We start from the raw sequence: 25,365 nt of genomic DNA on the forward strand, positions 1-25,365 counted from the left end.
GCACTGCACAGTACCGCTTCTCCTGTCCAGTATATATGCACTGCACAGTACCACTTCTCCTGTCCTGTATACTGGGTGTAATCCTCAGTATCTGTATTATTCTGTATATATACACTGCACAGTACCACTCCTCCTTTCCTGTATGTATGCACTGCACAGTACCGCTCCTCCTGTCCTGTATGTATGCACTGCACAGTACCACTTCTCCTGTCCTGTATATATGCACTGCACAGTACCACTCCTCCTGTCCTGTATATATACACTGCACAGTACCAAGTCTCTTGTCCTGTATATATACTCTGCATAGTACCACTCCTCCTGTCCTGTATATATACACTGCACAGTACCACTCCTCCTGTCCTGTATATATACACTGCACAGTACCACTCCTCCTGTCCTGTATATATACACTGCACAGTACCACTCCTCCTGCTCTGTATATATACACTGCACAGTACCACTCCTCCTGTCCTGTATATATACACTGCATAGTACCAAGTCTCTTGTCCTGTATATATGCACTGCACAGTACCACTCCTCCTGTCCTGTATATATACACTACACAGTACCACTGCTCCTGTCCTGTATATAGTGTCATGGCCAAAAGTATTAACACCCCTGCAATTCTGTCAGATAATACTCAGTTTCTTCCTGAAAATAATTGCAATCACAAATTCTTTGGTATTATTATCTTCATTTAATTTGTCTTAAATGAAAAAAAACACAAAAAGAATTGTCCTAAAGCCAAATTGGATATAATTCCACACCAAACATAAAAAAGGGGGTGGACAAAAGTATTGGCACCATTCGAAAAAATCATGTGATGCTTCTCTAATTTGTGTAATTAACAGCACCTGTAACTTACCTGTGGCACCTAATAGGTGTTGGCAATTACTAAATTACACTTGCAGCCAGTTGACATGGATTAAAGTTGACTCAACCTCTGTCCTGTGTCCTTGTGTGTACCACATTGAGCATGGAGAAAAGAAAGAAGACCAAAGAACTGTCTGAGGACTTGAGAAACCAAATTGTGAGGAAGCATGAGCAATCTCAAGGCTACAAGTCCATCTCTAAAGACCTGAATGTTCCTGTGTCTACCGTGCGCAGTGTCATCAAGAAGTTTAAAGCCCATGGCACTGTGGCTAACCTCCCTAGATGTGGATAGAAAAGAAAAATTGACAAGAGATTTCAACGCAAGATTGTGCGGATGTTGGATAAAGAACCCCGACTAACATCCAAACAAGTTCAAGCTGCCCTGCAGTCCGAGGGTACAACAGTGTCAACGCGTACTATCCATCGGCGTCTGAATGAAAAGGGACTGTAGGGTAGGAGACCCAGGAAGACCCCACTTCTTACCCCGAGACATAAAAAAGCCTGGCTGGAGTTTGCCAAAACTAACCTGAAAAAGCCTAAAACATTTTGGAAGAATGTTCTCTGGTCAGATGAGACAAAAGTAGAGCTTTTTGGGCAAAGGAATCAACATAGAGTTTACAGGAGAAAAAAAAGAGGCATTCAAAGAAAAGAACACAGTCCCTACAGTCAAACATGGTGGAGGTTCCCTGATGTTTTGGGGTTGCTTTGCTGCCTCTGGCACTGGACTGCTTGACCGTGTGCATTGCATTATGAAGTCTGAAGATTACTAACAAATTTTGCAGCATAATGTAGGGCCCAGTGTGAGAAAGCTGGGTCTCCCTCAGAGGTCATGTGTCTTCCAGCAGGACAACGACCCAAAACACACTTCAAAAAGCACTAGGAAATGGTTTGAGAGAAAGCACTGGAGCCTTCTAAGGTGGCCAGCAATGAGTCCAGACCTGAATCCCATAGAACACCTGTGGAGAGATCTAAAATGGCAGTTTGGAGGAGGCACCCATCAAATATCAGGGACCTGGAGCAGTTTGCCAAAGAAGAATGGTCTAAAATTCCAGCAGAGCATTGTAAGAAACTCATTGATGGTTACCGGAAGCGGTTGGTCACAGTTATTTTGGCTAAAGGTTGTGCAACCAAGTATTAGGCTGAGGGTGCCAATACTTTTGTCTGGCCCATTTTTGGAGTTTTGTGTGAAATGATCAATGTTTTGCTTTTTGCTTCATTCTCTTTTGTGTTTTTTCATTTAAGATAAATTAAATGAAGATAATAATGCCAAAGAATTTGTGTTTGCAATCATTTTCAGGAAGAAACTAAGTATCTGACAGAATTGCAGGGGTGTTAATACTTTTGGCCATGACTGTATACACTGCACAGTACCACTGCTCCTGTCCTGTATATATACACTGCACAGTACCACTGCTCTTGTCCTGTATATATGCACTGCACAGTACCACTCCTCCTGTCCAGTATATATGCACTGCACAGTACCGCTTCTCCTGTCCTGTATATATGCACTGCACAGTACCGCTTCTCCTGTCCTGTATATATGCACTGCACAGTACCGCTCCTCCTGTCCTGTATATATGCACTGCACAGTACCGCTCCTCCTGTCCTGTATATATGCACTGCACAGTACCGCTTCTCCTGTCCTGTATATATGCACTGAACAGTACCGCTTCTCCTGTCCTGCATATATGCACTGCACAGTACCGCTCCTCCTGTCCTGTATATATGCACTGCACAGTACCGCTTCTCCTGTCCTGTATATATACACCGTGTTCCAAATTATTATGCAAACTAGATGGTGGCCCCATTCTAACGCATCGGGTATTCTAGAATATATATAGTAGTATATAGCAATGTGGGCACCATATCCCTGTTAAAAAGAGACTTAAAATAAAAAATAGTTATATACTCACCTTCCGTCGGCCCCCGGATCCAGGCCAGGCGTTTACCGATGCTCCTCGCGACGCTCCGGTCCCAAGAATACATTGCGGCAATAACACGTGATGATGTAGCGGTCTCACGAGACCGCTAGGTCATCATCTTGCGAGACCGCTACGGGGGTTCCGGTCAGTGCCGAAATGCATTCTTGGGACTGGAGCGTCGCGAGGAGCGGGAAAGGCGCCGGAAAGTGGGAATAGAATGATTTTTTAAAAATTATTTTTAACATTATATGTTTTTACTGTTGATGCTGCCTATGCAAAAAGTTGGTCACACAGGGTTAATAGCAGCGTTAACGGACTGCTAAAACCCTATATGGCCGCTGACTCGAGGGGAGTATGGAGGGAGCACTGACTGGAGGGGTCAATTCGCAGCCGGACTGTGCCTGTCACTGATTGGTCGCAGCCAGCCGGCCGCTATGAACCAGCGACCCAGGATTTCCGCGACAGACAGATGAAAGTTAGAAACAGACAGAAGTACCCCCTTAGGCAAATCTATAATATAACGCTGGGAGCGTCACTCTGTCCGAAGCCTCTATAGACTGCGCAGGCGCAAGCGCCGGCGCAGTCTGGGCCTCACAGAGCGACGCTCCCGGGAGATCGCGGTGTGCGTTCACACTGAACGCACACCGCGATCTCCAACAGAGAAGCAGGGACCGCCAGGAGGGTGAGTATCGCCTATATTCACCTGTCCGGCATTCCATCGCTGAGCGGCGCCATCTTCCCGGTTTTCGGCCTGTGACCTTCAGTTCAGAGGGCGCGATGACGCGCTTAATGCGCGCCGGCGCCGCCCTCTGACTGAACAGTCACAGCCAGGAGACCGGGAAGATGGCGGCGCTCAGCGATGGAACGCCGGACAGGTGAGTATTGTAAGTGCTGGGGGGCCTGAGCTGGCGGCGATACCGGCACCTGACCCCCACAGCGCGCCGGTGTCCCCGCCTGCTCAGGCCCCCGGATGGGTGCAACACATGACAGGATGGGGGCGCAGGATGGGGACGCAGCACATACCAGGATGGGGACGCAGGATGCGGACGCAGCACATACCAGGATGGGGACGCAGGATGGGGACGCAGCACATACCAGGATGGGGACGCAGCACATACCAGGATGGGGACGCAGGATGCGGACGCAGCACATACCAGGATGGGGACGCAGGATGCGGACGCAGCACATTCCAGGATGGGGACGCAGGATGCGGACGCAGCACATTCCAGGATGGGGACGCAGGATGCGGACGCAGCACATACCAGGATGGGGACGCAGGATGCGGACGCAGCACATACCAGGATGGGGACGCAGGATGCGGACGCAGCACATACCAGGATGGGGACGCAGGATGCGGACGCAGCACATACCAGGATGGGGACGCAGGATGCGGACGCAGCACATACCAGGATGGGGACGCAGGATGCGGACGCAGCACATACCAGGATGGGGACGCAGGATGCGGACGCAGCACATACCAGGATGGGGACGCAGGATGCGGACGCAGCACATACCAGGATGGGGACGCAGGATGCGGACGCAGCACATACCAGGATGGGGACGCAGGATGGGGACGCTGCACATACCAGGATGGGGACGCAGCACATACCAGGATGGGGACGCAGCACAGGACAGGATGGGGACGCAGGATGGGTGCAGCACATGACAGGATGGGGACGCAGGATGGGTGCAGCACATGACAGGATGGGGACGCAGGATGGGTGCAGCACATGACAGGATGGGGACGCAGGATGGAGCAGCACATGACAGGATGGGGACGCAGGATGGGTGCAGCACATGACAGGATGGGGACGCAGGATGGGTGCAGCACATACCAGGATGGGGACGCAGGATGGGTGCAGCACATACCAGGATGGGGACGCAGGATGGGTGCAGCACATGACAGGATGGGGACGCAGGATGGGTGCAGCACATGACAGGATGGGGACGCAGGATGGGTGCAGCACATGACAGGATGGGGACGCTGGATGGGTGCAGCACATGACAGGATGGGGACGCAGGATGGGTGCAGCACATGACAGGATGGGGACGCAGGATGGAGCAGCACATACCAGGATGGGGACGCAGGATGGGTGCAGCACATGACAGGATGGGGACGCAGGATGGGTGCAGCACATGACAGGATGGGGACGCAGGATGGGTGCAGCACATACCAGGATGGAGACCATATACCAATATAAATGAGAACGGGTTCAATAGCTAGTGTGTGTGTGTATATATATTTATCTAATTTTGGTTATTGACATTACCACAATGAATTTTAAACAAGACAATTCAGATGCAGATGGAATTCAGACTTTCAGCTTTCATTTGAGGGTATCCACATTAAATTTGGATGAAGGGTTTAGGAGTTTCAGCTCCTTAACATGTGCCACCCTGTTTTTAAAAGGGACCAAAAGTAATTGGACAGTTTCAATTTTAAATAAAATGTTCATTTTTAGTACTTGGTTGAAAACCTATTGTTGGCAATGACTGCCTAAAGTCTTGAACTCATGGACATCACCAGACGCTGTGTTTCCTCCTTTTTGATGCTCTGCCAGGCCTTCACTGCGGTGGTTTTCAGTTGCTGTTTGTTTGTGGGCCTTTCTGTCTGAAGTTTAGTCTTTGACAAGTGAAATGCATGCTCAATTGGGTTGAGATCAGGGGACTGACTTGGCCATTAAAGAATATTCCACTTCTTTGCTTTAATAAACTCCTGGGTTGCTTTTGGCTTTATGTTTTTGGGTCATTGTCCATCTGTAGTATGAAACGTCGAATAATAATATTCTTTATTTATATAGCGCCAACATATTCTGCAGCGCTTTACAGTTTAACAGTTTCAAACTAAACAGTCATAAGTAACAACGTTAACAATACAATAATTAAAGCGAAATAAGACAACCATGCTCGTGAGAGCTTACATTCTACAATGAGGTGGGGGAGATACAAAGCACAGGTGTGTATTTACAATGATGTATTTACAATGATGGCCCAGCCATCTTCAGGGGGTGGGGGATAGATCGAGATAGTGAATGGGCTACACATACAAACATAAAATGACTTTGATTACTGAATGTGATAGGCCGCTGTGAACAAATGTGTTTTGAGCGAGCGCCTAAAACTATGCAAATTGTGGATGGTCATATCTTGGGGTAGAGCATTCCAGAGGATTGACGCAGCACGGGAGAAGTCTTGGAGTCGGGAGTGGGAAGTACGGATTAGTGCAGAGGTTAGTCGAAAGTCATTTGCAGAGCGCAGCGGTCGTTAGGCTGATAGAAATGAGGGAGGAGATGTAAGGGGGTGCCGCACTGTGGAGAGCTTTGTGGGTGAGAACAAGTACAGTACTTTGAATTGTATCCTGTAATGAATGGGCAGCCAGTGTAACGACTGGCGATGAGCGGACGCGCCCCAAGTAATGATTAGCCAGATGGACGACCCTGGCTGCTGCATTAAGGATAGACTGGAGAGGGGAAAGTCGAGTGAGGGGGAGGCCAATTAATAGAGCATTACAGTAGTCCAGACGGGAGTGGATCAGGGCGACAGTGAGGGTTTTTGTTGTTTCCATGGTGAGAAAAGGGCGGATTCTAGAGATGTTCTTTAGGTGTAAGCGGCACGAGCGGGCAAGAGATTTTTATGGGAGGTGGAGGAGAGATCGGAGTCAAACATAACACCCAGACAGCGCGCCTGCTGTCGGGGTGGTATTATGGTGCCACCCACTGAAAGGGAAATATCAGATTTAGGGAGGTTAGTATATGGCGGGAGCAGAGGAAGTTTAGTTTTGGAGAGGTTGAGTTTCAGATAGAGAGCAGACATGATGTCAGAGACTGCGGACAGTCAGTGGCGTTCTGTAGTACAGCGGGGGTAAGGTCAGGGGATGACGTGTATAGTTGTGTGTGTCATCAGCATAAAGATGGTACTGAAAGCCAAATCTGCTAATGGTCTGTCCAATTGGGGCTGTGTAGAGAGAGAAGAGAAGGGGGCCAAGGACTGAGCCCTGAGGTACCCCGACAGTGAGAGGGAGAGGAAGTGGAGCCAGAGAACAGAACACTGAAGGAGCGGTCAGAAAGATAGGAGGAGAACCAGGAGAGAGCAGTGTCCTTAATGCCTAGTGATTGGAGCCTAGAGAGTAGGAGAGGGTGGTCAACAGTGTCGAACACTGCAGAAAGGTCGAGAAGAATGACCAGAGAGTGGTCACTGTTACGTTTTGCTGTCAGAAGGTCATTGGTCACTTTGATGAGTGCAGTTTCTGTCGAATGTAGGGGGCAGAAACCGGACTGTGAAGGGTCTATGAGGGAGTGAGTGGAGAGGTAACGGGTAAGGCGGGAGTATATCAGGCACTCCAAGAGTTTAGAGATGAAGGGGAGATTGGAGACTGGTCTGTAGTTGTTTGTGCAGGATGGGTCGAGGGTGGGTTTCTTTAGTAATGGAGTAATGATAGAGTGTTTAAAGGAGGAGGGAAAAATGCCAGAAGAGAGGGAGAGATTAAATATTGTAGTTAGGTGAGTTGTGACGACTGGAGAGAGAGACTGGAGGAGATGTGAAGGAATGGGGTCGGTGGTGCATGTAGTCGGACGAGGAGAGGAGCCTGGAGACTTCTGTGATGGGATCGAATGTGGAGAGGGAGCCAGGGGAATTGCAGGGAGGGATGGGAGTCACTGAACTTGGTGATTGGGAGCAGATTTCCTGACGGATATTGTCTATTTTCTCTATAAATTGGGAGGCCAGGTCATCAGCACAAATGTCTGTGATAGGGGCTTGTGCTTTTGGCCTGAGGGAGTGAAAGGTGTCAAAAAGTTTCTTGGGGTTGTTGGATAGTGAGGAGATCAGGGTGGTGAAGTAGGTCTGTTTGGTGAGGTGAAGGGCAGAGTTATAGGTTCTTAACATAAATTTGAAGTGTATGAAGTCTTCTGGTGTGCGTGTTTTCCTCCATAAGCATTCAGCACACCTAGAGCATCGCTGGAGAAGCCGAGTTTGCGATGTGAGCCAGGGCTGTTTCACTCTGTGTTTGGAGGTTCTGAGGGTGAGGGGAGCTACTTGGTCAAGGGTGCTTCTACTTCTAAGAGTGTCATTGAAGTGATGTACAGCCAGAGCAGGACAGGAAAAAGAAGAGATTGGGGACAGTGATGAGTGTAGGGAGTCTGAAAGTGTATGAGGGTTAATGGCTTGTAGATTTCTGACTGAATGGTAGGTAGGAGGGTGCTGGGGTGAGCGAGGATTTGTGAGTGTGAAGGAGAGAATGTTGTGGTCAGAGAGGGGAAGCGGTGAGTTATCTAGGTAGGAGATTGAGCAGAGCCAGGCGAAAACCAGGTCCAGGTTGTTACCGTCTTTGTGTGTTTCAGAGGTTGAGAGCTGTGAGAGGCCGAGACCAATCAGTTTGGCTGCATTTGGCTGGATCTGAGCACACAGTATGTCTCTGAATAACTCACAATTCATTCGGCTGCTTCTGTCCTGTGTCACATCATCCATAAACACTAGTGACCCAGTGCCACTGGCAGCCATGCATGCCCAAGCCATCACACTGCCCCGCCGTGTTTTACAGATGATGTGGTATGCTTTGGATCATGAGCTGTACCACGCCTTTGCCATACTTTTCTCTTTCCATCATTCTGGTAGAGGTTGATCTTGGTTTCATCTGTCCAAAGAATGTTCTTCCAGAACTGTGCTGGCTTTTTTTAGATGTGTTTTAGCAAAGTCCAGTCTAGCCTTTTTATTCTTGATGCTTATGAGTGGCTTGCACCGTGCAGTGAACCCTCTGTATTTCCTTTCATGCAGTCTTCTCTTTATGGTAGATTTGGATATTGATACGCCGACCTCCTGGAGAGTGTTGTTCACTTGGTTGGCTGTTGTGAAGGGGTTTCTCTTCACCATGGAGATTATTCTGCGATCATCCACCACTGTTTTCTTCCGTGGGCGCCCAGGTCTTTTTGCATTGATGAGTTCACCAGTGCTTTCTTTCTTTCTCAGGATGTACCAAACTGTAGATTTTGCCACTCCTAATATTGTAGCAATTTCTCGGATGGGTTTTTTCTGTTTTCGCAGCTTAAGGATGGCTTGTTTCACCTGCATGGAGAGCTCCTTTGACCGCATGTTTACTTCACAGCAAAACCTTCCAAATGCAAGCACCACACCTCAAATCAACTCCAGGCCTTTTATCTGCTTAATTGAGAATGACATAATGAAGGGATTGCCCACACCTGTCCATGAAATAGCCTTAGAGACAATTGTCCAATTACTTTTGGTCCCTTGAAAAACAGGGTGGCACATGTTAAGGAGCTGAAACTCCTAAACCCTTCATCCAATTTTAATGTGGATACCCTCAAATGAAAACTGAAAGTCTGAACTTCAACTGCATTGTTCATCTGAATTGTTTTGTTTTAAAATTCATTGTGGTAATGTCTATAACCAAAATTAGAAAAATGTCTGTCCAAATATATATGGACTTAACTGTATATAGATTGGATTTAAGTGTCATAAATATTTGTTTTGTTTTTCAAATAAACTTGTGGATGGTATTGTGTCTCAGGGCTCAATGGATTACTGAAATCAATCTTAAACACATTTGATAATTAGTTTTGCAGGTGATTCTAATTTAAAGGAAAACTACTTTAACCCCTTTCTACCATTGGACGTACTATCCCGTCCATGTGGGGTGGGCCCTACTTCCCACGGGACGAGCGCGGCCGGGTGTCAGCTGACTGTCGGAACATCTGGCATCTGGCACACATTAACCCCCGCAACGCTGGGATAAAAGATGATCGCAGTGTTCTGGCGGCACAGGGAAGCATCGCGCAGGGAGGGGGCTCCCTGCGTGCTTCCTTGAGACCCTCGGAGTATCGCGATGTGATTGCGTTGCTCCGAGGGTCTCCTACCTCCTCCCTGCAGGCCCAGATCAAAAATGGCCGTGGGGGCCTTCCGGGTCCTGCAGGGAGGTGGCTTTCAAGCGCTTGCTCAGAGCAAGCGCCGGGAGGCCTCCCTGCTGTGCCAGTGTGATCGCTGATCTGACACAGTGCACTGCAAAGTGTTAGATCAGCGATCTGATCATATATAGTGATGTCCCCCCTGGGGCAATGTAACAAAGTAAAAAAAAAAAAAGTTACATGTGTAAAAACAATAAAAATAAATCCTAAATAAAGAAAAAAAAATTGTTCCAATAAATACATTTCTTTATCTAAATAAAAAAAAAGCAATAAAAGTGCACATATTTAATATCGCCGCATCCGTAACGACCTGACCTATAAAACTGTCCGACTAGTTAACATCGTAAAAAAAGAGGCAAAAAAGACGCTTTATCATACCGCCAAACAAAAATTGGAATAACAAGCGATCAAAAAGACAGATATAATTAACCATGTTACCGCTGAAAACATCATCTTGTCACGCAAAAAACGAGCCGCCATACAGCAACAAGGAAAAAATAAATTTATAGTCCTCAGAATAAAGTGATGCAAAAATAATTATTTTTTATATAAAATAGTTTTTATCGTATAAAAGCGCCAAAACATAAAAAAAGATTTAAATGAGGTATCGCTGTAATCGTTCTGACCCGAAGAATAAAACTGCTTTATCAATTTTACCAAACGCGGAACGGTATAAACGCCCCCCCCCCCCCCCCCAAACGAAATTCATGAATCGCTGGTTTTTGTTCATTCTACCTCACAAAAATCGGAATAAAAAGCGATCAAAAATTGTGACGTGCCCGAAAATGTTACCAATAAAAACGTCAACTCGTCCCGCAAAAAAACAGACCTCACATCACCAAAACCAAATGGACCAAAATATGGAAAAATTATAGCTCTCAAAATGTGGAGACGTAAAAACTATTTTTTGCAATAAAAAGCGTCTTTTAGTGTGTGACAGCTGCCAATCATAAAAATCCATAAAAAAAACCGCTATAAAAGTAAATCAAACCCCCTTCATCACCCCCTTAGTTAGGGAAAAATAATACAATTTTAAAAAATGTATTTATTTACATTTTCCCGTTAGGGTTGGGGCTACGGTTAGGGTTGGGGCTAAAGTTAGGGTTTGGATTACATTTACGGTTGGGAGTAGGGTTAGGGGTGTGTTTGGGTTAGGATTTCAGTTAGAATTGAGGGGTTTACACTGTTTAGGCACATCAGGGGCTCTCCAAACGCGACATGGCGTCCGATCTCAATTCCAGCCAATTCTGGGTTGAAAAAGTAAAACCGTGCTCCTTCCCTTCCGAGCTCTCCCGTGCGCCCAAACAGGGGTTTACCCCAACATATGGGCTATCAGCATACTCAGGACAAATTGGTCAACAACTTTTGGGGTCCAATTTCTCCTGTTACCCTTGGGAAAATACAAAACTGGGGGCTAAAAAATAATTTGTGTGGGGAAAAAAATTATTTTTTATTTTCACGGCTTTGTTATAAACTGTAGTGAAACACTTGGGAGTTCAAAGTTCTCACAACACATCTAGTTAAGTTCCTTGGGGGGTCTAGTTTCCAATATGGGGTCACTTGTGGGGGGTTCCTACTGTTTAGGTACATCAGGGGCTCTGGAAACGCAATGTGACGCCTGCAGACCATTCCATCTAAGTCTGCATTCCAAACGGCGCTCCTTCCATTCCAAGCTCTGCCATGCGCCCAAACAGTAGTTTTGTCCCACATATGGGGTATCAGCGTACTCAGGACAAATTGGACAACAACCTTTGGGGTTCAATTTCTCCTGTTACCCTTGGGAAAATACAAAACTGCTTAGTAACTTACGCTTAGTAACCCAATGTTTACCCTGGTTACCAGCGTAAACGTTAAATAAAACAAACACTACATACTTACCTTCCGTGTCTGTCCTGCCCTGCGCTTAGTAACCCGATATTTACCCTGGTTACCAGTGAAGACATCGCTGGATCGGCGTCACACGCCGATCCAGCGATGTCAGCGGGCGATCCAGCGACAAAATAAAGTGCTGGACTTTCCCCAGCGACCAACGATCACCCAGCAGGGGCCTGATCGTTGGTCGCTGTCACACATAACGATTTCCTTAACTATATCGTTGCTACGTCACAAAAAGCAACGATATTGTTATGTGTGACGGTACCTTAAGCGAGATGCAAGCTGAACCAGGATAAATCAGATAAGAAGTTAAACAGCTGCACTCTCAGTTTGTGGTGCTAGTGAATATTTAATAAGAAAAATAGTGACACCATATACGATTTTTTTTTTTTACGTAGAGGGCACAGAATCAAGCAGCATGACGTTTCGACTCTTTGAGGAGTCTTTCTCAAACAATGCTGAAAGATAATTTGAATGTACATCAGTTATATGGTATATAGTATATACAGTGTGAACAAAATACATTCAAGAGTATATAAAATATATACAAGCTTTTGGAAAAATATCGTATAGGTACAATTATGTAATTGTTACAGGCAAGCAAAAGATAATAAACAAAAATAATGGCATCTCTTGAAAAAGGGAAGGGGGGTGAAAAGAAAAAAAGGTTGGAGGAGCTTGTAGAAAGAGTACAACATGTAACAAAGGAATAATACTGACCTAATTGTAGATTTGGTGTGGCCCATTAGGTAGTGAATATATAGCGTCAAAGCGCAAAAAAAGGAGAGAGCTGGAAAGGTACATAATAAATAAAGTCATATAATATGCAAAAAATACACTGATAGGTATATGGCATGGTACATAACAGTCGTAATACGGAGTAGACCTTCCCCGTGTAACCAAGTAACCACCTTGGATATATATGGAATAAGGCGCATAGTATGAGGAATAATGAAGGTCTAGCTATAGTGGGAAATATTATTGCCAAATATATTAGTTAAAGGTGTAAACCATTGAGGCATGCCGAGTGGCAAGGTCATAAAGAGAGCAACATGTCACAGCCAAGGTCAAATATAGTAACTTTGCGTAGTAATGGATAAATGGGGGTGTACTCACCGGATGTATGTGGTGGCCAGGGGACGCTGTTACTATGCGCGTATTGCAGCGCAAGTATGGTGGTTGTTATGATCCGGTGACCTTGGAGCAGCATGAAAACTTTCACTGGAGTAGGTGGTAACTATACTGACCGCAAATTCTGATCTTAACACCGCAACTAGAAGTAGCTGTGGGGTGTACCTAACAACCTAGACACCTCGTCACAGCCGGAGGACTAAATACCCCTAAAGATGGAAATAGGAATTCTACCTTGCCTCAGAGCAGAACCCCAAAGGATAGGCAGCCCCCCACAAATATTGGCTGTGAGTAGGAGAGGAAAGACACACACAGGCAGAAAACAGGATTTAGCACAAGAGGCCACTCTAGCTAAAATAGGAAAGGATAGGACAGAGTACTGTGCGGTCAGTATTAAAACCCTTCCAAAACAGCAGATTATACAAGAATTTCTCCATCTAACTAAAGACGTGGAACGTATATCTGCAACTCCAGAGAATCCTACACTCAGAGCAGGAATACAATCAAAAAAACAAGCACACAGCTTGTGTGCCATAGAAAAAGAAACAGACACTTATCTTTGCTGAAATGGCAGCTAAGCAGGAGAAGCCAGACAGAGGTCCAACACTTCCCAAGAAACATTGACAACTGGCAAGGACTAATGAGTCCTGCAAACCTAAATACCCCAGTCAGAATTGCAATCAGCAGATACACCTGTCCAGGACTGCAGCCCAGGGACAACTGCATTACCACCTACAACCACCGGTGGGAGCCCAAAAGCAGAATTCACAACAGGTGGTGTGGGCGATGAGTGGGGTGAGGTTAAATGGCGTAGCAGCAGTGTAGTTCCGGAATATGAACCCGAAAGTGACCGCTGCGGTGCGACTGCAAGGCATGGAGTACAGGCGCCTGCGTAGTAGAGGCTGGGGTAAATTCAAGAGTCGCTTGCGCAGTGTGGAACGCACTGTGAAGCGCTATGGTGACTGTGGAAAAAAGCGTGTAATGCGTCATAAGGGGGAGGGGAAAAAAAAGGAGGCTTATGGTGGTAATGTTCAGGAAGTGATTAGAAAAAAACAAACCACCAAAATCAACCTCAGTGGTGTTAATATAAATTCAAAACCTATAACAGGAAATAATGCTGTTAACAATAAAAATGTAACTGAAAGAAAAAATGAAATATAAAAAAGAAAAAAAATTTAAAAATAAAGAATAGAAAATAAATAATGAAAACGAAATAAAATAAAAAATAAGTGATGAATGTGTGAAAAATAATGGACTGAAGAAAAATAGAATAAAATAAATTATGTTGGAAAGAGAGAAAATTAAAAAAAAAAATGTGAAAATAATATGGGACAAACCTGACAATGGGAAAAAAATGAAATAAAAATGAAATGGGGAAAAATAAGAATTAAAAAAATAAATAAAATGAAAATAAAAATAATGAATTGATAATTAAGTCGTAAAGGGTATATTCACCCATAAGGGTCAATGGGTCTGTAAAGACAATAAAGAAAGTGTTAAGTAGGGGGAAAAAAAGGGAAATAGCAAGCTCCCAAACCAATTTCAAATAAAATACCACTCATTGAACAACAAAGACATTCCAGTATATAAACAGTATCATAAGGTTATATAACCGATTAATGGTTAACGAAATCCAACTCTCTGAGACCTTTTGGGGATAAAGTTTATAGGGTGTGAATCCAGTAGGACAGTAGCCTTATGTGATTGCCATCCCTTCTAGGGCACATCATCTGTTCCAAAACCTGAAACCTTAATTGTGACACTATGACCTATGTTGTGGAAGTGGAAGCCAAGTTTTTTTTTTTACACCTGATGGTGGATTTGTGGCTTGTGTTGGGTTGTCTCACCAATATATAGCAAGCCACAGGGGCATTTAATTGCGTAGACGACAAAATTACTGTCACATGTGAAAAAACCTTTGATTGAGAAATGTTTTCCTGTATGTGGGTGAATATCACTTGATTTAATTCTTAGAGAAGACCGCGCAAGACAGGCAAGGGAAAGTGCCAGTTCTTTTTGAAACAATGAAGGTTTGCCTTGCTTGTTGAGCACCCCCAATGTCAGCTCTCACCAAATGGCCCCTAAGGTTACATGGTCTACGGGTACACATCAGGGTTGGGTTTTTAAAGGCTTCAATTTGAGGATGGCCCTTATTAAGAAGAGGCCAGTGTCCTCTGACTATTTTGTAAATTTGAGGCATCACAGGGTGGTACGTATGTATAAATGGGATGCGATCACCAGAAGGGGATGGGGGTCTGGAATGTTTTTTGTTAAGTGACCTTATCTTCTCTTGTAATAAGATGCCTGGGGGATAGTTTCTATCTAGAAACTTCTGAGTCATTTCATTCAAACGGGTTGGAAGGATCCTTTCGTTGGAGACTATCCTTGATATTCTTTCGAATTGTGAACGGGGTAGGCTATTTTTCGTAGTTAACGGATGACAGCTAGAGTAGTGTAAAAGAAGGTTGCAATCCGTTGGTTTCACATAAAGGTCTGTACTTAACCTACCCTGGTCATCCTTTTGTACCAAAGTATCTAAGAATGGGATTTTATGTGGGTCACGATTTAACGTGAATTGTAGTTCTGGGTGAATAGTTGAGATGGTGATGAAAAAGAGATAATAGTTCAGCTGTACCGTCCCAGATACAAAATACGTCATCTATGCAGCATATTCAGCATTTGGAATGTTTCAAGAATAGACTGTTGGCATAGATAAAATGGTGCTCAAAGGAATCCATGTAGCAGTTTGCATAAGTGGGGGCTACATTAGACCCCATTGCTGTCCCCATGCTTGCAAGTAAAATTGATCCCCAAACAGAAAATAATTATCGTGGAGTACTATAGATAGTAGTTCCATACAGAGTTCTATGGAGTTGTAGGAGTGTTCTGATGTAGACCAAAGGTCATGTACTGCGGAGAGGCCCAGACTGTTTTGGATTGACGTATAGAGACTGTTAACGTCAAAAGTAACAAGTAGACTGTCCCTAGAAATCTCTGAGATTTGGCGAATTATTCCAAGGAAGTGTCCAGTATAAAGGACAAATGAACGTGTGTTCTTGACCATAGGTGTCAGGATTTTCTCTAGGAAGATAGATAAGGGTGATAGGACAGAGTCAGTTGACACGACAATCGGACGGCCTGGGGGGTTGGTGAGTGACGTGAATTTTTGGTAAAATGTAAAAGACAGGTGTAATCGGGTGCAAATTGGTAAGGAAGGTTACAGTTTTATGATCGATGGTATTGAGTGTTAGGTGTTTTTGAAGAGTCTGGTTGATCTTGAGTTTAATGTCTGTAAGGGGATCCCTATTGATTTTCTTATAGCTAGATGAATTTTTAAGTAAGCAGGACATTTCTGTCAGATATTGTGTACGATCTAGTATTACAATAGCCCCACCGCTTGTCCGGAAGATCCATGTCGTGCACCGTAGTTGGTTCGGCATGTAGTTAGCGTAGAAGAGTCATTCCATCTATATACTTTGTCTTGAGCGTAGTCTTCCGAAATGCATTGAAATTTAGCCCTTTTCCTTTTTTATAATACTGGACGGTGTTCTTCAATAATCTTCTCAGTCTTTGTTTTCAGATTGTCCCACTCAGTACTTTGAAACGTTGTTGATAGTTGTTCCTCTATGGCCGTAGTTTTGGCCTTTGTCTCACTAATTGCTGTTTGAAGAAAATCAATACTTAGTAGAATTAAGTCAAATGAGCGTTTGTTCAGGATCTGTCTGAACCTTTTTCACAATAATCGGGGTTGTCCCTTGAACCTCAAGGTGTTGGATCCTTCAAAGGCTTCCTTCAAACCTACTATTCGGCCACCCCTAAAGAGTATTCACAAGCAGAAACAGTTGCAGTGGGCCCAGACATTATTATTATTTATTGTTATAGCGCCATTTATTCCATGGCGCTTTACATGTGAGGAGGGGTATACATAATAAAAACAAGTGCAATAATCTTAAACAATACAAGTCATAACTGGTACAGGAGGAGAGAGGACCCTGCCCGCGAAGGCTCACAATCTACAAGCATACATGAAGACTGATTTGCAAACAGTCTTGTTTTCTGATGAGTGACACTCCGCCGGAAGAAGGCAATCACTGCCGAAAAGTACGTAAGGATACCTGGCGCCACAGCACACTGAAAGGTATAAGCCATATCACATTGTTCTTTGCACAAGTTTTTTATGATTTGCTATATACTCTCACACTTATAATATTTATTGGGGTTTCACTAGCATTATGAGATTATAGGTTAGTACACTTGCACTTGTGTTATTTATCTATTTATATATGTTTCTTGGTTTTACCTCAGCTCAGTGCAATTTTGCTACTCACTTTGCTGTACCACCACCTTATGGCTAACTTTGAAATATTATTTAAAAAATTTTTTTTTATCTATGTACTAATAAAGATTTATATATTTTTTATATCTCCTTTTTATGTGTTCATTTTTACATCTTATTTCTGTATGATTTATCTTATTATGGTGTAGAACCGTTTCTTTGTCCGATAATACAATTATTTTTATTGGGTATTTCACACTTGTGGCTTTTATCTTTTTATTCTAATTTTTAAACAGTCTTGTTTACTGATGAGTGTTGAGCAACCCCGGATGGTCCAGATGGATGGAGTAGTGGATGGTTGGTGGATGGCCACCATGTCCCAACAAGGCTGCAACGTCAGTAAGGAGGTGGAGGAGACATGTTTTGGACCGGAATCATGGGAAAACGGCTGATAGGGCCCTTTAAGGTTCCTGAAGGTGTGAAAATGACATCTGCAAAGTATATAGAGTTTCTGACTGACAACTTTCTTCCATGGTACAAAAAGCAGAAACGTGCCTTCAGGAGCAAAATCCTCTACATGCCTGACAATGCACCATCTCATGCTGCAAATTATACCTCTGAGTCATTGGCTGCTATGGGCATAAAAAGAGATAAACTCATGGTGTGGCCACCATCTTCCCCTGACCTCAACCCTATATTTAACTTTTGGAGTATCATCAAGCATAAGATCTATGAGGGTGGGAGGCAATTCACATCAAAACAGCAGCTCTGGGAGGCTATTCTGACTTCATGCAAAGAAATACAAGCAGAAACTCTCCAAAAACTCACAAGTTCAATGGATGCAAAAATTGTGAAGGTGATATCAAAGAAGGGTTCCTATGTTAACATGTAACTTGGCCTGTTAGGATATTTGGGAGTTAAATGGCTTTTTTTGAAGTTCCATTTGACAACTCCCTCCTCTTCTGGTGGATAGAGCAATGACCGGGTCCAGGAAGGGCCGCCCGGTCTCACTCAGGAGATGCACCGTCGGGTGCATGCAGTGGTAGGCCGGGGGCCCCGACTGACATAGCGGTCTCGTGGGGTGAAGACAGCGTTCCTCGTAAGGCCTGTTTTGTGGACGCGGCCCTGTGTGGGAAGCCGGGTCCGCGCATGCGCCGACCGACGCAGATGCTCCTGCCCCGGAAGTGAAGATTGGACTTCCAGGACGAACAGGTTGAGGTATAAGCGGTTTGGGAAGCACTGATAGGTGCATGCGCGGTATTATGCTCTATAAAAGCGGGGCATCGCTGGCAGTCAGCGGTGCAAATATGTCATCCCCAGGCCAGATCACGAATCCTCCCGCAGGGGACTCAGCAGGCACCTCCAGGGACCTCTCCAGCAGAGGATCTACAGATGCCAGTCGTAAGAGTGACGCAGCGGACTCCAGGCCCAGGACTGTATCTTGGCCTCCTGATCTGGTACCAATAGCTTTACTGGGTGAGTGTATAAACTCTGCCTATTTAGCTGACACCCTTTTTTTCTCTCGCCGTATCTCCCCTCTTTCAGGCCAAGAAGAAGCAAAAATCAAAACCTAAGCAGTGCACCTTATGCAGTCAACATCTCCCTAATTCCTACCCCAGGAAGCTATGTAAGGAATGTTTCAGTGAGACCACGCAGGGGGCAGCGGTGTCAGAGACATACCTGCTATAATTAGAGAGAGTAAAGCAAAAAGCAAGTAGAATCCAGCCCGGAATCCGATAATGACCTGGAAATGGCCTCGGACTCCTCACTCACATCCTCGTAATCAGAAATTGAAGGGAGGTTATGCTTCCCCTTGGATAGTGTGGATAATTTAGTAAAATCAGTAAGAAACACTGTGGGGTGTGAGGAGACAAAAGGTGCTCAAACCAGTCAGGACATAATGTTTGCGGGTTTGGCAGAGAGGAAAAGGAGAGCCTTCCCGGTAATTCCGGCAGTTAAGGCCTTGATAACAAGGGAATGGGAGAAACAAGACCAAAGAAGCTTCCTCCCTTCAGCCTCGAAAAGAAAATACCCATTTAGCGATGAAGAGCTACTAGCATGGACTAAAGTCCCTAAGGTGGACGCAGCTGTTGCCTTTACCTCTAAACAATCCATACTACCAGTGGAAGATGCAGACCTGCTTTCTGATCCTCTTGACCGCAAGGCAGAATCATCATTAAAAAGGTCATGGGAGGCAACTACGGGCATATTTAAACCAGCAGTAGCCAGTACATGCACCGCCAGATCATTGCTCGTATAGATTGACCAACTGGACCAGCAGATTGAGCAAAAGGTCTCTAGAGAAACTGCGGGCTGCTATTCTTTAGAGGGGCAGCAGCCTTTATGGTCGTTTCATTAGCAGACACGCTATGCCTATCAGCAAAGTCTGTAGGTCTGGTAAATAATGCCAGGTGGGCCTTGTGGATGAAAAGTTGGAAAGGGGACACGTAGTCGAAATCAAAGATCTGCGCTATCCCTTGTGAGGGTGTTTCTCTTTGGGAAAGCCCTAGACGCCATACTCACCAAAGCAAAAGAAAGGAGAAAAGCTTTTTCTGATTCTTCTATTCCTTTCTATAGGAGAGCATTTAAAAGAAGGTCATTTGTCAAAAGAAAACAAGCAGAAAGACCAACGAGATGGGACAAAATGGAAGAGAAACAAAGAGGTACTATATTTAGAGGATCTAGCTTCTGAAAGGAAAATAAGCACTAAAAAACCAGTCACCCCAGTAGGTGGTAGACTAAAATTATTCTAACAGCTAGCTGAGTATAATCAGAGAAGGAATAAAATTAGAATTCCTTCAGATTCCCCACAACTCATTTATTGTAACATCCCTCAATTCGCCAATACAACAAAAAGCCCTTGAGATGGAAATTCAAAGCCTATATTAACCAAAAGGGTCTTGGTTAAGGTTCCAGAGGGCAAGAAGGTAGATGATTCTACTCTTCTTTATTCCTAGTTCCCAAGCCAGATGGTTCATTTAGAACAATCATAAATCTGAAAAAACTTAATACATTTATTCGAAATTATAAATTTAAAATGGAATCGATCAGATCCACCATTAAGCTCCTTTTTCCAAATTGCATGATGGGGGCATTGATCGAAAAGATGCATATTACCATCTCCCTATCCATGACACATACCAAAGATACATCAGGGTCGCAGTGACATTCGAAGGCGAAATCCGTCACTTCCAGTATACGGCCAGGTCCTGTGGCCTCTCCACAGCACCAAGAATCTTCACCAAAGTGATGTTGGAGGTAATGGCTTACCTTCGTCAAAAAGACGTCTTAATTGTCCCTTACCTTGATGACTTTTAAGGCCCCTTTCACACATCAGTCTTTTGCCATCGGTCACAATCTGTTGGCTCGACGGATCTGTCGCAGATTGTGAAAAACTGAGGCGACAGATCCATTTTTTTTGCCGGATCCGACTAGCTGATCCGTCGCCGGATTCCGTCATTTAACGGATCCTGCGCCCATAGGCTTCCATTCTAGCAAACGACGGATCCGTCGCTGTCCGTTTTTTTGATGGACACAAAAACATTACTTTGTCTGTCATCTCCGGCCGCCGGATAAAATTTTCAGCTAACAACAGATGAAACGTGTGGCAATCCTTCGCTAATACAAGTCTGAGAAAAAAAACAGATCCGGCGGCATCAGTCAGTGTTGGGGTTAGGGGTGTGTTGGGGTTAGGGGTGTGGTTAGGAATTAGGAGTGTGGTTAGGGATTAGCGGTCTGTTGGGGTTAAGGGCATGGTTAGGGATTAGGGGTGTGTTGGGGTTAGGGGTGTAGTTAGGGATTAGGGTTAGGAGTGTGTTGGGGTTTGGGATTAGGATTAGGGGTGTGTTGGGGTTAGGGGTGTGTTGTGGTTAGGGGTGTGTTGGGGTTAGTTTTGTGGTTAGGGATAGGTATTAGGGTTATGGGTGTGTTGGGGTTAGGGTTGTAGTTATATTTGGCTTGTTTCCACTGTTTAGGTACATCAGTGGGTCTACAAACGCGACATGGCGCCGCCATTAATTCCAGCCAATTTTGCGTTCAAAAAGTCAAATGCTGCCGAGTCCCTTCTGAGCCTGCCATGCACCCAAGCAGTGGTTTATCCCCACATATGGGATATCTGCATACTCGGGACAAATTTCACAACAACTTTGGGGGTCTAAGTTCTTCTGTTATGCTAGAGAAAATAAAAATTTTGGGGCGAAAAGATAAATTTTGTGGAAAAAATATAATTTTTACTTTCACGGCGGCTCCACATTATAAACTTCTGTGAAGCACTTGGTGGTTCAAAGTGCTCACCACACATCTAGATAGGTTCCTTTGGGGGTCTTGTTTCCAAAATGGTGTCACTTGTGAGGGGTTTTTACTGTTTTGGCACATCAAGGGCTCTCCAAACGTGACATGGTCAATCCAGCCAAATCTGCGTTGAAAAAGTCAAATGGCGCTCCTTCCCTTCCGAGCTCTGCCGTGCGCCCAAACAGTGGTTTACCCCCACATATCGGGTATCCGCGTATTCAGGAGGAATTGCTCAACAACTTTTGTGGTTCATTTATGAAAAAAGTTTAATGTTCATTTCTTCCTTCCATATTGCTTCAGTTCCTGTGAAGCACATAAAGGGTTAATAAACTTCTTGAGTATGGTTTCGAGCACATTGAGGGGTGCAGTTTTTAGAATGGTGTCACTTTTGGGTACCTTCTATCATATAGACCCCTCAAAGTGACTTCAAATCTGAGGTGGTCCCTAAAAAAAATGGTGAATGAGAAATCACTGGTCAACTTTTAACCCTTATAACTTCCTAACAAAAAAAATTGTTTCCAAAATTGTGCTGATGTAAAGTAGACATGTGAGAAATGTTACTTATTAACTATTTTGTGTGAGACATATCTCTGATTTAAGGGCATAAAAATTCAGTGTTTGAAAATTGCAAAATTTTCCAAATTTTCCCCATATTTCTATTTTTTTTTAATCATAAATAAACACAAGTCATAGTGAAGAAATTTTACCACTAACATTAAGTATAATATGTCACGAAAAGACAATCTCAGAATCAGTGGGATCCATTGAAGCATTTCAGAGTTATACCCATATAAAGTGACATTGGTCAGAATTGTAAAAATTGTCCTGGTCATTAAGTACAAAACTGGCTCTGTCACTAAGGGGTTAAAGCTTCAGAGCTGGATTGTTCTACAATTTTGAAATTGACACTACTACAGGAAATTTATTTATGTCGTATCTTGCCTTTTAAGTTACAGGTCTTATTTTCTGATGACACTTTTACTTGTAATAGATTTTGAGCAATAAAGGGGTTGTCCACTACACTGTATAATTCTCCCGCCAACTTAAAGCTTGTATAGAAGTATTTTTGTAAATACTGCTTTTGTCCTCTCTGCCTGTGAGTGGCGCTATCGCTGACTGCTCAGTCGGCATCACATGACCCCAGCTGTAGCTGCTGTTGATGTCACGTCAAGTACCAGAATACCTTGCTTCACCCGGGTGTGACCCAGTTGCTCACACCCCTCCTGATTGACTGGGCTATGGGCGGAGGGTGGACGCACATCGCTGCCCAGTATAGGGCGTGCATGCTTGTGGCTAATGAAAGCAGAGGAGAGCGGGAAAGAGTGTGTTGGATACTGTGCTGTGATGTGCGGTGAAACTCCACCCAGGTGATGCAAGGCATTCTGGTACTTCACGTGCTATCAGCACATGGCAGATGCAGCCAGCGTCCCATGATGATGAGTGAGCAGTCAGCGATAGCGCTGCTCACACGCAGAGAGGACAACAAAGAGGCATGTGCAAAAATACTTATATACAAGCTTTAAGTTGGTGGGGAATTTATAGAATGTAGTGAACAATCTCTTCAATGATCCACCCCGGCACGACATGCACCTTTTTAGTAAAGCGCTGCGGTCAGGTGTTTCCACAAAGCACAATGCATGTAGGCAGTGTCGGACTGGGGTGCCAAGGCCCACCAGTGACACTGACCTTGGGGGCCACTTGCATACAAATATTACACTACCCTTGTTCACAAATTTACCTATATCTCTATATAATAATAAACTGGGTAGTTTGATTAATGATGAGATGTTGCTTTTTTCTATACAGAATCAATTGAATTAAGCCAAGTACTGCCCATACAGTGGGGTTGGGGGCCCAGATCTCTACAGGGGCCCACCGGGGGATTACCCTGTTACCCTATGTGCCAGTCCGAGCCTGCATGTAGGAGCTCAGTAGCTGAGCCTGCGCCATCAGCAGCAGGTGTAAACTATATATTGTAGCTAAGACTGTGCTGCAATGGCCAACAATCGGTGCCGCCATTGATTGTGAACTCTTGTCAGAACGTCAGAACAGAAAGACACATATCTGATTTGAAAAATGAGTTTTTGCCGCAAAAGTCAAAATTGGCTGCAGCAGTAAGGGATGAATAGGGTGTAGTGGGAGTAAAAAATGAGGGATGTCCTTTACAAATCCCACTAAAAGTAAATAACAGTAGAAGTCTACTTTGTAATCGTCTTGTGCAGTTTTTATTGATACCAATATGGCTGGGAGACAACAAGGTGACATTGACATTGTAGTGATGTCTTCCACATTTTTGCCGGAGAGTAATGTCTCCAAATTTGTTTGATTGCTCTCTTACTGATCTGAAGTCATACGTGACTCGCTTGCCACCAGACCTCAAGGTATGTCACTTGCAAATGACTTATGATTTGTCCCTTGTCTTTTTCAGGAAATTTGCAGATCTCAAATAGTTCCCCATGTTGATCCCTAGCTCAAATGTTATCTGTTATTCCCTCTTCGGTCTTGTGTTATGTTGTCCTGTAGGCATGCTGTACAGGATTTGGTGTCAGACTAGGGTGGCAAGGGCCTACTCTTGACATTGATTCTGGGGGCCCACTGTTGAGTGCCATGTAATATTACCTGACCCTTGTTCACAACTTTGCTTATGCTTCTACATAACAATCTGGGTAGTTTGATTAATGAATTTTGATCTGATCCCTTGTCTGTACTGCGCCAACCACTGCTTACTCCTGTCCAGGGGACCTACCGGGGATTTCACCTGCTCTCCTGTAGGCCAGTCCAAGCCTGATTGGCTAGACTATATACTAGTGATAGTTAAGTGAAATTGTCGTATTCCCTAATTAATTAAATATCTACATTTGGTAATATATATATATATATATTTGCTCTTTATTTTGCAGCGCTTCTCCTTTCCATCTGGGCCACATTAACTCAAAGCCAAGAGATCAAGAATGTACTGGTGTCCTCAAGTGTGATATTTGGCCTGTGTGAACCCAACGTAGTGTTTAGGCTCCATCATGGCAGTGAAGCTTCCCATATCCCCTGTAATTCTACTCCCATGATACGAGACAAGTTTCAGGGCAGGTTAAATGTGGACAACACCACCAAATTCCTCACCTTGCAGAATGTTACCAAGAACGATGCCGGATATTACACACTGGATCGTACTAATGGCAATGGGAAAAAGGGCAAACAGATGACTGTGGAAATCCGGGTTCTGGGTAAGTGACAATAATTAGCTCACAATAATTAATCACTATGACAATACTCTTCTCTGTGGCTATTGTTAAGAGTCTGTTGTCTGGTATGATGGGGCCAGGGGCTCCTTCCCTGTCCCTAACGCTAGGGTCGCCCTAGCTATCCCTTTTCCCCGGATTACTTCTGATGGTGAATATGCTGGGGCCATGTACCTTGCTGACCTCCTGAATCCACCCTCAGTCTGTACCCTTCCCCCACCCAGGGAAGAGGAAGTAGTAGTGTATCATAATACAGCAACCAGACTAGCAAGGTAATATGAACAGGGATAAAGGAAAATAACAGGTGAAAAATAAGGAAAACCCGCACCAAACAAAACAACTTATAACATACCTTTTGAAGCTTGCTCTGCGGACCAGCAGTGTATGGCTTGAAAAATCCTGGGTGCAACCATCAGCGTCGTACAAAGTCCAGGCCAAAGAGGGAAAAAAATAGGTGTCACTCCTTGATGCAGTATAAGGCCGGCCTCACACTCAGCGTATGAAAATACGGTCCGTATATTACGGCCGTAATACGCTAAAAAGTCCCGAAAATAGTGGTCCGTAGCTCCTCCGTAGGCAGGTCAATGACCTATATTTACCTTCATTTGCGGTGAGGCGCCCTCTGCTGGCTGTTCCTAGATCGTGGGAACTTTCCTAGAAAGCTCCCAGGCTCGAGTTCATATGAGGACACAACCAGCAGAGGGCGCCCTCTTATGATCTCGAGCAAGGGAGCTTTCTAGGAAAGTTTCCACGATCTAGGAACAGCCAGCAGAGGGCGCCTCACCGCAAATGAAGGTAAATATAGGTCATTGACCTACTTTACCTTCATAAGCTGGGGTTTTGCA

At 44.5% G+C, this 25,365-nt stretch overlaps 1 protein-coding gene across 4 annotated transcripts in view; it reads left to right on the forward strand.

Annotated features, from left to right (window-relative positions):
- The window catches only part of LOC138638205 (uncharacterized), an 86,546-nt gene that overhangs the window by 25,184 nt on the left and 35,997 nt on the right, over window positions 1–25,365 (forward strand). For all 4 annotated transcript variants that reach the window (XR_011312468.1, XR_011312466.1, XM_069727340.1 and 1 more), the window contains exon 2: window positions 24,185–24,505. Coding sequence is in view for 2 of the 4 variants with exons in the window: in XM_069727328.1 (XP_069583429.1) it covers window positions 24,185–24,505 (321 nt within the window). In the remaining 2 variants the exon portion in view is untranslated. The remainder of the gene's footprint in view (window positions 1–24,184; window positions 24,506–25,365) is intronic.

This window comes from Ranitomeya imitator, chromosome 1, assembly GCF_032444005.1.
Source record: "Ranitomeya imitator isolate aRanImi1 chromosome 1, aRanImi1.pri, whole genome shotgun sequence".
NCBI classification, from domain to species: domain Eukaryota; kingdom Metazoa; phylum Chordata; class Amphibia; order Anura; family Dendrobatidae; genus Ranitomeya; species Ranitomeya imitator.